The 12,148-nt window shown below is 38.8% G+C and overlaps 1 protein-coding gene across 4 annotated transcripts in view; it reads left to right on the plus strand.

The window, feature by feature from the left end:
• The window catches only part of CERT1 (ceramide transporter 1), a 168,794-nt gene that overhangs the window by 149,979 nt on the left and 6,667 nt on the right, over window positions 1-12,148 (plus strand). For all 4 annotated transcript variants that reach the window (XM_073344213.2, XM_073344212.2, XM_073344216.2 and 1 more), the window contains 5 exons: window positions 3,619-3,714; window positions 9,065-9,197; window positions 9,307-9,377; window positions 10,751-10,879; window positions 11,354-11,483. In XM_073344213.2, coding sequence (XP_073200314.1) covers window positions 3,619-3,714; window positions 9,065-9,197; window positions 9,307-9,377; window positions 10,751-10,879; window positions 11,354-11,483 — 559 coding nt within the window. The remainder of the gene's footprint in view (window positions 1-3,618; window positions 3,715-9,064; window positions 9,198-9,306; window positions 9,378-10,750; window positions 10,880-11,353; window positions 11,484-12,148) is intronic.

Below are 12,148 nucleotides of genomic sequence, written 5' to 3' on the forward strand. Positions count from 1 at the left end.
ATGTGAATCATCCCACCAAGTCCCTGTGATGCCAATGATGTTGTAATTGTGATTATTTACTGTTCCTTCTAGTTCTTCCAGACTATTCTCTATCTTCCTTGGATTAGTATGCAGAAATCTAAGATGTTCATTAGATTTCCCAACTGTATTCCCTCTTGTTTCTCCTTTGCCCCAGCTTTAATTGCCCCTCTTTCTCCCCCCCCACCCCGAAATTTCAACCCTTCACCCAGGTCTCCATGTTCTGGACTTACCTGTGGACTTTTGTCTCCTGCCCCCATCGAACTTCGTTTAAAGCCCACCTCACTTACTTAGCCAATCTGTTACATTGTTCCTTAAATATTATCTGTACAAAAATCTCACAATGATTATGAATCTTGATAAGTTATGTGCTTTCAGTACAGACCCTACATGCTACCCTTCACAAATAAATATCATGAAAGTATTGTATTAGGTGTAGTGTGTGTCTCAGGTCTTAGACAGAAGTAGCTTGTAAAGAACAGTGAACCTTGAGCCAGTTGGCACCACTAGACCTCTGTTTTCTGAATTCTGTGGAATGCTGTGTTACTTCTGGGAGTGAAGACTGAATTGAGTTGATTCCTTTTACTGTGGAAGGTACAGTACTGAGATTCTAGCAATAATGCGTCCAGTTCAAACATTGTGTGCACAAGTGATGATTACTAGAAAGTCTGCTTTGATAATTAAGAACAGAAAAACCGAAATACAGTTCAAACAGTGGTCTGGTATTTGCACCTACGACTAAGTTTAAATCTGAAAGGAATATTCAGAGTTCTCAGAGAATTAACCAAAGATGCTGCCCTCAGAAATCACTGGAGTTACAGATGAGACACAATCCAACGTTGCTAGTTAACTTATGCTATTGAGGAAGTAGATGAAGAATGCTTTCTGAGCATGTTAGTTTTATGGCCCCCTTCTAGGTTTCAAGGGACCTTTGCTGATCTTAGATAATTTTAGTTGTGCACCATGCTCTAAATTTTGATTGGATTTTATAGAGTATTTGGAATTTGTAAATTGTTTAGACTTGGAAGGGTTCGATTTTTATTGCTAATATCGGTAAATGTCAATTTCACCATGCACACACAAAACGATAAATATTTCCATTGATAATTGAAATTTACAGATAGGCAAAGTAAGAAAAATGCTGCTTGAGTACTTTAGTTTGATTTAAGGATATTTACTTTGTCAATATCAGATGTCAAAATGTACAGTGTGTTTTAAGAGTTATAAAGCTTTAAGTTTTTTAATCTCTACATCTACTGTCATTAAATAATAGTCGGACACTGCCCCCCCCATTTCCCACAGCTGTGAAAAGTTAAATGAATTAAAAAAATGTAAAAAATGCTAAAAATATCATTAATGTTATCCATCAAAATTATTTTTAAAAAAAATCTAATTCGGCCAAGCCTAATTATCTTCTTGAAGCCAGTAAGGTTTCCATTACTCTAGAAGAATTTCTTCAATTATTTGCATTAATTATCAATTACCTAGCTGACTCTTAGTGTCCAGAAGTTTTAGAGGACCTTTACTTAGAAAATCTGCCCACTTGAAGATCGTAAATGGTGTCCTGGAAAGCAGAGATGGGGAGGAATCGTGTCTAGGAAACCTGTTGCCCAAGTCTAGGAAAGGGTGGCCTTCCTGCCTGAGTTATAAAGTGAAAGGAAGACAAACTTTTCTTTGTCAGTTAGTTTTAACGAAAACTTTGTGGTCTGGTCTCTCATCCTTCCCATATCACTCGTTTTGCTTCCACGGAACATCTATAAATCAGCACTGAACTTCCATGAAATATAGTCCTCATTGCATACAGTGTTTCATTATTTGTTTGTGAGGCTTAACATTTAAAGTGTGATTCAGGGTACAGTTACCTCCTTTCCTGATCTTGAGTGTACAGCCCAGAAGGTACATAGTACAAAAAAAGCCTTCTTTATTTTAAAATAAAATATAAACACAACCTTTTTTGTTTCCATCTCAAGCAAATTAGAAAAACACATTAATAAATATTCCTTTGCTCATTCCTCCATGTAAACTTGTTATAATGTACTTCATTTGATAAATGCCTTTATTTGACAAGTGGCATTTGTTTGTGTATAAAGAAATGTCTTTCTATATCATACACAAGGTATTTATGCCCTAGTGTTGCTAATTTTATTCATGATTGTGTACTGCTTAAAGTACCAGACATACAATGTAATACCTTGTTTATTTTTTAATCAAGATATATATTTTCCAGTAAACATCCTTTAGTCACTACCTCTGTAGGATTGACAGACATTGCAAATTACACATTAATCTGCAGGTGTTGTAACACCTATTTTGAGTATTCACTTGTTTTTAAATTACACACAAAAAACTGAAGCAAACTTTTCTACCATGTTATAAAACGTATCTGTGAAATAACTTGTAATATTCTTTCTTTCCTCCATAATTATCTCAGATTATAATTTCAATTGAAAAAGAGCAGGTCTGGAAATGTGATCTGACAGGATTTGGCACCTACATTCCAGGGCAGACACTATAAATGTGTTTAGAAAACTTAAAGGGACCCTTTCAGCCCTGTTCATACCCCACAGCCATATACCTAAAGGATGCTTTTCATACAGACATAAGGAGTACAAATATGGTAGTGTTTGTGTAGCTTAAAGAATAGATGGAGGTATATCAAGTACATTTTTCTAAAGACTACAGTAATTCACATACATCAGTGATTTTAAAAGTTTAAAATATTTTTAAATGATGCAAAAACATAAAATTAAAAGATGACTTAATGAAGGAGTGCAAACACGTTGGCAATTAAACTTATTGAGAGTGTCCCTTTAAATCAATCGGCATCCCAGGATGCTATTGAAAGACCATAGCAGCTTGTGCTAATGCAGAATAGTAAATGTTCAACATGTCACATGTACTTGGTTTTCCTTCACTACAGCCTATAAAGCTTTTGAGACATCTGAATGCTTACAATATGGATTTAACTTTCTAAGCGTAGAAAACTAGTGGCTTTGATCGGTTTTTTTATTGCTCAGGTTCTTAAATGCTGTTCTTCATTAAATGTAAATTTTCAAAAAAAAGTCCTGCACTTCAGTGTGATTCTGTTTATTTAGGTACTTATAATGGCCAATATCTCTGTAGGATCAGAGCACCTCTTAAATATGCATCCGATGAAGTGAGCTGTAGCTCACAAAAGCTTATGCTCAAATACATTTGTTAGTCTCTAAGATGCCACAAGTCCTCCTTTTCTTCTTAAATATTGTAATAGAGGTAATCTCTCTTCCTTCCCTATAGGTAGAAGTAAAAACTTGAATAGTTAGTACAATTATTCAACTGTTAAAGGTGGGGGTGAAAGAGATGGGGATGGGTGGGAAGTGCTTGTGCGAAGATTCATTTTATTAGGGATCAGTTTTGCTTTTGGTTCTGAATGCTGCAAGGCCTCTGCTAATTTAACCTTCACTGGTTTTTTTGTTCCGTTGTTTATGTCCAGCTCATGCACTAGATCTATTGCTAGTATTTTATAGTGGCTTCAGATATTACTGTACAGTGCCCTGAATGTGCTGGCAAGAAGGTGGCAGGAACCTTTATAAATGTTGCATTTTTTTTTTTCTTCTAAAGGTGGAAGAGATGGTGCAGAATCACATGACTTACTCTTTACAGGATGTAGGAGGAGATGCCAATTGGCAGTTGGTGGTAGAAGAAGGTGAAATGAAGGTAAATAAAATTGCGTTGCACAATATTTTATAACATTTTTGAATTTATATAAAATGTTACACTGAAATCTGTCTGTCATGTTAATACTGATATAGGCCCATATTCTGATACCCTTACTCCACACGTAGTCACATTGATTTAAAACATGACTATTTGAGTAAGGTACTATTGATGAGATATACAAGGATAACCATTTTATATCTTTAAGTACACACAGTATTCTTTATGACTTCATGCCAGACATTTCATTCCTGTGCAGAGGGAGGTCACTTTCCTTTATCACCCTCTCTTCCTGAAGGTCCCATATTAGACTGGCTTGGGCTAGCTGGAGTGAGAATCTACTCCACACTAGCCTGCCATGGACTAACTGCTTGGACTATGCTGACACGCGTTAACAGTTTTGTTATTGCTCTTTCATCTAGGCCTCATTGAAATGGGGCTATCTCAAAGTGCATTAACAAACTATTTTTCTTCAAATGGCTTTGCATATACATACTTATAGGTACTATACCACTTTGTGGTGTCTTACAGTAGAACCTTCTTCTAGCAGTGTCAGCTAGAGCCATGTCACGCACCCTTCTCCTGAGCAGCACTGACGTTCTGAGGGCAAGTCTAGATAGGGAGCTCAGTTCCTTCCAAGCACGTGCTTGGAAGGATGTGAACATTTCTGATGTCTTCAGAGCCGGAACCTTTCTCCTCTTCGTTAGTGTTAGCTTTGTTAGTGTAGTTAGTGTTATTCCCGGTTATGGTAGAATTGAAGAAACAGAAGAGGCTGGCATTTAAGAGTGTGTTTCCTGCCCAGTTGTCTTCCTGGCATCTGATGACCACGTGTGGTGCTTCAAAAGTTTCGGACAAGAACATTTGCTTTCTGGGTGTTCAGTTTATCAGACCTTTTTTCCCAAAGCCCACAAGGATAAGGTACTCATTTGGAGCTTCTCCTTCTCAAGGAAGCTCACAATGCTAGACTCTCCTGATCTAATCAGTCCTCCGATCCAAGGTCGAAGGGTAAGTCTACACTATAGTTAAACACCCGTGGCTTGCCTATGCTAACTGACTCAGGCTTTAATTGCAGTATAAATGTTCAGGCTCAGACTGCAGCATGGCCCCTAGAATCCTGCAAGTTGGAGTGTCCTGAACACATGGCAATTAAACAGCCTGTTAGCTTGAGCTCTGCGAGCCCAAGTCAGCTAGCATAGGCCAGCTGCAGGTTTTTAATTGCAGTGTAGACATACCCTGAGAGGCCAGCTTCAGTTCCTGGGGCTTCCAGTAGTTCCCAGTAACTAAAGGATTCCAAGAGGCCACAGCCCCTGTCAGGGCTGGATCAAGTCCCTGTAACTCCCTCAGTCAAGCCCCCAAGGCTTCACATGTCTGAACCAAGGCCACCTGGCCAGATCCGACTGCCTCGATTCCGCAAGAAATGTTGAGAGACAGTTTGGCCTCTGTCACCGGTCCTGTACCTCTTGCGTCACAGTTACCAAACCCTGATGGAACCCCTCCGGCTGCAGCACCAGAGTCTGTTCTGACTTCCACTTCCAAATCTAGGAAGATGGACTTGATTCATGTGTCAGAATCAGGGCCGTCAGTGCCTTTTAATTCTGTCTGTCCTGGCATCGAAGAAAGAGGCATAGGGAAAATACAGCTGCTGTTAGCAGTGGCTGTTCCCATGCATCAGAACTTTTGGATCCATCAATTCTGACAAGGCTATAACATCTCCAAAGTGTTGCCCACACACATTCTCTGTTACTTACACACACACACTAGGGCACCCAACTTTACCTATTTCCCAGGGCTCAAAGCATAACCTACTTGATTTAGGCACCGCTGTCCTTTCCCAATTCCTAGGGTTCAGGGCATACTCTTTGTGGGTTTGCAGGACCTTTTTACAGTGAAAGAGCCTTACACAGTAATATCTTTATCCTCTGTTTGTTAACAATTATCAAGCAAAATACACGTGCTAAGCATACAGTGATATGCTCACGAATCCTGATCATGCAGGCAGACTTTCTCTGTTGGCCAGGCAAGGTCAGTCTCGTCTGGATTCTGGTTGCTGCACGTCACAGTCGTGCAAAGGATTCTTAGCAGCTCTGATCTTAGGCTGTGTCTTAGAAGTGAGTTCCTTTTCTTCTTCATCCAGGTCTTTCCTCCTCCTCCCACCACCACCACCAGCTGGTCTCCTTGGATCCCAGTTTATATAGTGAAACTTGAGTCCTGCTTAGCTATACCTTAACCAATCATTTTACTAAAATATTACTAAACAATTTTCTAACTAATCCTAACCTATTGTAAAACGATTATTTAACCAATCATACCCCACCACCTTAATTGATTTACACCTAGCAAAATTAATTACGTGACAGACGGAAACAATCAAAGAACCAGACAAAGACCATACCGATAAACAATAGAGAAGTGGGGACCATAAAGACAAAACAATAAAGAAATGGGGATTTCACAACCACAGCTATTGATAAGTGATTTCTTGCCAGACAGAATACTATCAAACTAAGTTTTCTTTAACCATCTTAAGATCTGTTTCTTTATCTGGCGATGGTAGGTAGTATTAGGACAGGATCGCCTTCTTAACAACCCGATATTACAATGTTTTAATGTAATTTAGATGGAATGTGAGAACGTGACTCTGCTTCTTAGCTCATGTCTACTGCTCTCTTAATATGGCTGCAGACGAACGCCTCAGCCCTTACAATATGGCTACAGGAAAAGGCCTTATCCTTAAAAAAGAGGGACCCATTCCACCACCAACTTCAGTAACAAGGGAGATGGATTTGCATATGATGTTGGATCTGATATCCGCTTCTTCGGATCGGTTTTCGGTTCCTGGGTTGGTTCCAGCTTCATCCTCCGTTTTGGAGAGCGCTCTCACGATGGTAGCCCAAATTTACTTTCAAGTCCAGTGTGTTCATTGCTTCAGAGCATGAAACACAAGGTTTCCACAAGGAGACCTGTTTCCCCAGTTCCAAGAACATTCTTGCCTTCTTCTGTTAGGAAGAGGCCAGAACACATTATGCTTCCTTCTCCTAGGATCCCTACAAGGTCCCCACAAAGAACTGGATCTCCATACTTCCCTCTGGATCCACTGATCCCCGGTGCATTCTGTCTTGGATCCAGACCCATATCTTTACCAGGAGGAAGATAGAAGAAGAATGTGGCGACCTGTGGCTCTATTTGTACCACCTGTGGTCTGCCACCTGCAGGCATGTTCCCAAACCCCCATTGCTGGAGAAACTGGCAGTCCTGCTGCCTTATTGTGGGCCACCTCAGGAATTTCTCAGTTAGCCTCTATGTGGAAGGAGAGGTAATGTTTCATCTGCAAAGGATCTGGCAGTCCAGAGATCCTCGGATCCAGCCCATCTGGATTATGTACAGTGATGCCTGAAATGCTGTCAGGAGGAGGAAGACAAGGAAGTAGCTCCCTCTTCGAGCAGGACCATTTGGAAACAGATTGTGAGTGCAATTTACCCCTGGATGAACATGTGGGGGTGCCTTTGGCCTCCTCTTCTTCCAAGGACCCATGTACATAGGAGCCGCATGGACAGTTAGTCCACCGCAGGTTAGTGCTAGTTCACACCCCAGCTTGCACAAAATGTTCACATGTACAAGCCCCTCTTCTAGATGTAGAGATTTGGGTATATTTACCTCTGGTGTCATAGAATCATAGATATGTCAGACACCAGACCTGGCTATGGTGATCCATGGATTCATGACCTCCAGGCTTGCTTAATGTACCTCTTACTATGAACGAAGCCAGATTCCCTGAAAAAACTCTAAACTAGTACAAAATGCAGCACCCATTCTAAGCAACATGAGTTGCTGTGAGCAAAACACCATTGGGCTCATTAGCTTCTTAATGAAAACAGAATCTAGTGTAAGGTCTCTATCTTGATCTTTAAAGTCCATGAGACTGGCCTTGGCTTCTGCAGATCATTTCCCCATACATATCCATGACCTTTCATTGGGATTTTATTCCACTTGCAAAGTGAAAGTGTTCTTCATTAGGGGGAAACTCTTGAGCATAGGAAATAGAACTCTCATGGTAATGGAGCCAAGGCTTTCAACTTTCTGCCAGAGGTAAAAATGGCCAGTAACCTGAACACACTTAAATAAATGTAAAATTTATTTTTGACTTTACTCACCCATTGGCCCCTGTCTTTTCCGGGAGGGGGGGATCCAAAACCTTAATATTAATCAAAAATTTACTCCTACCTGTTACAAAAGGGATACTTTATCTTTAGGTACTTTGTTGGTGATCAGATACTTTGGTGGAGCGGATATCAATAATAGAATTTGAATGGACAAATTTCTGTTTTAAGTGCTGTGGAGTCCTCAAAAGTACATGCTCACTGATATCTTAGAATGTTCCATTCTGAAAGGTCACAAATACCCCAAAATTGGATGGCAATATTTCTTTAGCTCTGAAGGTGCCTCTTATTAGATGAAATACTTGTTCTAATAATTAAATAAGTTAGAAAAACATACCATGTACAAAAAATTATAATGGATTGGCTCAGTAATACAGTGAAATATTCCTGTATCAGTGACTTCCACGAAATTCTGCAAACCTGGAATCAGCCAGATGACTTTGTGGTGCTTCCTGTATAGTGTCTAGCATAGTGTGATCATATTGGAGCACATAGGTACTAAAGTATTTCAGATACTATACTATCAGCTTTTAAAGATTAAAGAAAAACAAATTAGTTTCCATCTCTCTGGTGAATATCCCAGACAACCTGGTTAGTGGGGACATCCTTGTCAGGTCCTCAGATAACACTGTGGTATAAGACAGGGCTGACTCTGGCTTTCTTTTTCTGCAGGTCACCTAAGCATTTCATAATATATTTTGAAATAACTGTTTTCTTGTCCCTTTCTCTCCCTCTCTTACTCCCTTCAATTCACCAAGTTGTAGTCAGATCTGTGGTAACTGGATTTCCCTCTGCTGTTAGGGCAGCCTTTAGTTATTTCTTTTAATCTTAGTACTGCATCCAGCACATTAGCATGAAAAATCAGTCTTGCAGAATTTTTCTCTTACCCCTTTAAGTACTGGATTATATTAATGCTTAGCTTCTTTGATTATCTATTTTAATCACTGACATATTTCCTTCCTAAACATAGTCTTTTTATAAAATATTAAACCATTCAAATAGCATGAATATTCTGTTTAAAAAAATAATCCACTTTGCCTAGGATTGTTCAGTCATTCTTACTGCTGTTTGATGTAACTTTGTTAAATGGACTGTCAAATTAGATTCTCAGGAAGAAGCACAACAAAAATCCAAAGCAGTTTTAGCCTTTTCTACTGTGCATTTCTTTTGTGCTATTTTGTATTTGCCTAAAGGTGTACAGAAGAGAGGTGGAAGAAAATGGGATAGTCCTAGATCCTTTGAAAGCCACACATGCAGTCAAAGGGGTTACGGGACACGAGGTCTGCCAGTACTTCTGGAATGTTGATGTTCGTAATGACTGGGAAAGTAAGAAATCATTTTTTTTAAGTCATGACTGTTGGTTTGAATGTTTAAAACCTTTACCTAATTTATGTATGTTTATGCTTGTACACTGATCTAGTTCTTTTATTTTTAGCAACCATTGAAAATTTCCATGTTGTGGAAACTTTAGCAGATAATGCAATCATCATTTACCAGACACACAAGGTAACAATATCTTACATTTATATAGCACCTGACATCCAGAAGGATCCCAAAGCACTTTATATAGAAACTGCTGTACCAATCACTAAATATAGTCTCCTCTATTGTGAAACGTTGCAGCTGTTTAACAGCACTATACAAAAGTTTAGGACAGGAAGTGAAGAATTCTGTACCCAGTTGCATTTTCCTCAATTTGGAATTTAACAAAGATGGCAGAATTATCACTTTTAGCCTTGCATGTATGTCATGGAGACTTTAGGGTCCATGCTTTCTTTTACATCTCTTTGAAATAATAGCACCTCCATCATTAGTGTGTCTCCTAATGCCAGGTTGCAGTATTGGATCACTAGTAACTCCAGGGAAGAGTCCTGAGTCATCAGAGTCATCAAGACCACTTCCTGTAACACCATGGGTTTTTATTTGGGGTAGTCCTGACCATAGCTGACCCCACACAGTTTGAGAGAACTGACAAGGTTACATTCTGAACTGGTGTGTTACAAGTACAATATTCACTTTGTAATCTTGTTTAATTAGTTCCTATGCAAACATTTGTCAGGATGCTTGTTCGTATTATGTGCTACCCACAGAGTCTGCGCCGAACATTTAATATTAATAGCTTCTGATTATTAGAGAAGAGTCTGAATCAAACTTTAAGATGGCTGAGATCCAGAACAAATTTTTTTCTTGGATCCAACTCTACCAATAATACACTTTGCATTTTATCTTGTAGCTATTCTGCTTCTAAAACTTTTTTTTCTTGGAAAGTGACATAGTTTGTCATACCCTCCTTTAGCGTTCCTATATAATATATTACTGAATCAATAGTTCTTGCCATTTAAATATTACGTACTGTTCAAAATATGGAGTCCTACTAATGGTGGATAGGTCTATATATTACATATACCATGGAGTTCAGTTTGGTGACTCAGACACCAAACCATACAAAACCTAGATCTGATACTGGAAAACCCTGAAGGAGCTGCCTATATTTGTTGTTGTTAAAGGGTGACTAACCTGTTGTGTGAGCTGGCACATCATCTCTTTTCATAGAACGCGAGAAAATTTTATCCATTTTTTTAAAATCAGACCAACAGAGATGGACATGAGCAGAATAAATTTAGCTCTGGAACCAAACATAAGAATGCTTGAAATAGCTTATATCCCATTTCAAATATTTTGAAAAAGGAAATGGATTATCAACTGTTACTGAGCTTGAAGAAACTTTCTACTTGATTTTGTCAAACTTGAATTTCTCTACAATAATATGGCTATGGCCATATCATTTGCCAGATTTGTAATTGATGACTTTAGGCTGACATCTGGGCAGTAAATATTTTAACTTTTTTTTAACAATCAGCTACTCTCTCTCCCTGCAGAGAGTGTGGCCAGCTTCTCAGCGGGATGTGCTGTATCTGTCTGCTATTAGAAAGATACCAGCGTTCAGTGAAAATGATCCTGAAACTTGGATTGTCTGTAACTTCTCTGTGGAACATGATAGTGCCCCTGTAAGTAATTCCTCTGAATATTGTCAAACTGTGCATTCAGAATTTTTTAATCCAAAAATCTTAAATGCATCACACTTCATAAAGCTGTCACCTTATTCTCTTCTAAATGCTTCCTTAAAAATCCACCTTTGCCATGATGCCTGCAAATAATCACTTTCTCGTATTGGTTAGACAAGTGGAGAGCTGTGCTTTTCAGTTCAACTCTGTTTTTTTATTAGTTCCCTCCCCGTTCACCCTTACCACATTTTTCTGTTTCATCCAAACATCACAACCTGTCTGACACCGAGACTGTAAGCTCTTGGGGGCAGAGACTCATCTTTATTACTTGTCTGTGCAGTGCCTCGCACAAATCTTGATTGCCACTACCAAGCATTACTGTAAAGTAAATTAATATTTTGACATTCAGATGTCAGAAATGCTGATAGAGGAAATAAACTTTGGGTAATGCTTATTAAATGTTTAATTTCTTGGCAGCTGAACAATCGATGTGTTCGTGCCAAAATAAACATTGCTATGATCTGTCAGACGTTGGTGAGCCCACCAGAAGGGAACAAGGAAATAAGCAGAGACAATATCCTATGCAAGATTACATATGTAGCTAATGGTACGTATAGATTTGTCAATATAGTATTCTTTACATTACTTCTAGGGGTTGTGATTGCTGGCAAAAATAAAGTTCAGAGTTTTCTGTTAAACTTACTTTTAGATCAACATCTATGAACCTTTTAGTCAAAATCAGAAAGACCTAAGACAGGTGCCGCAGTCACCAATAAATTCAAACATTCACTGTGTGATTGGTTGGGAGAACAGTAGAAATGTCAAATGTGTTGCATCACACAATCATAAATATAGAAAGAGTGTTGAAAAAAAGAAGTTTCAACTCCCCTATTTGAGTTGATTGGCATACATCATACTTTCTTTAGCAGTATACATGTATTAATCTTTTGATGTCAAGTCTGTTATTTCCGTAAACAACCTATTGGCTAGGCTGAGGAGAAGCTGCTGGTAATAAAGGTGTAAAATCTTTCTTTCTTTTAAAGTAATTAGCCAAAACAGTGGAAATACATTTGTTTAGCTGGAAAACGACCCCAGGCAGATAGGCTATAGATTTCAGTAGAAATTGAGAATGACAGCTTCTTCCCATGCTGACCAAAATCCTCAACAGCCAAATATAAGATTATCGTCAGTAAACTAAAATTCCTATACACGTACACACATTCAGAGGCCTGCTTGAAAAGAATAATATGGGAACCATGTAACAGTCTGCCA

The sequence above is a fragment of the Lepidochelys kempii genome, chromosome 5, assembly GCF_965140285.1.
Source record: "Lepidochelys kempii isolate rLepKem1 chromosome 5, rLepKem1.hap1, whole genome shotgun sequence".
Classification (NCBI taxonomy): Eukaryota; Metazoa; Chordata; order Testudines; family Cheloniidae; genus Lepidochelys; species Lepidochelys kempii.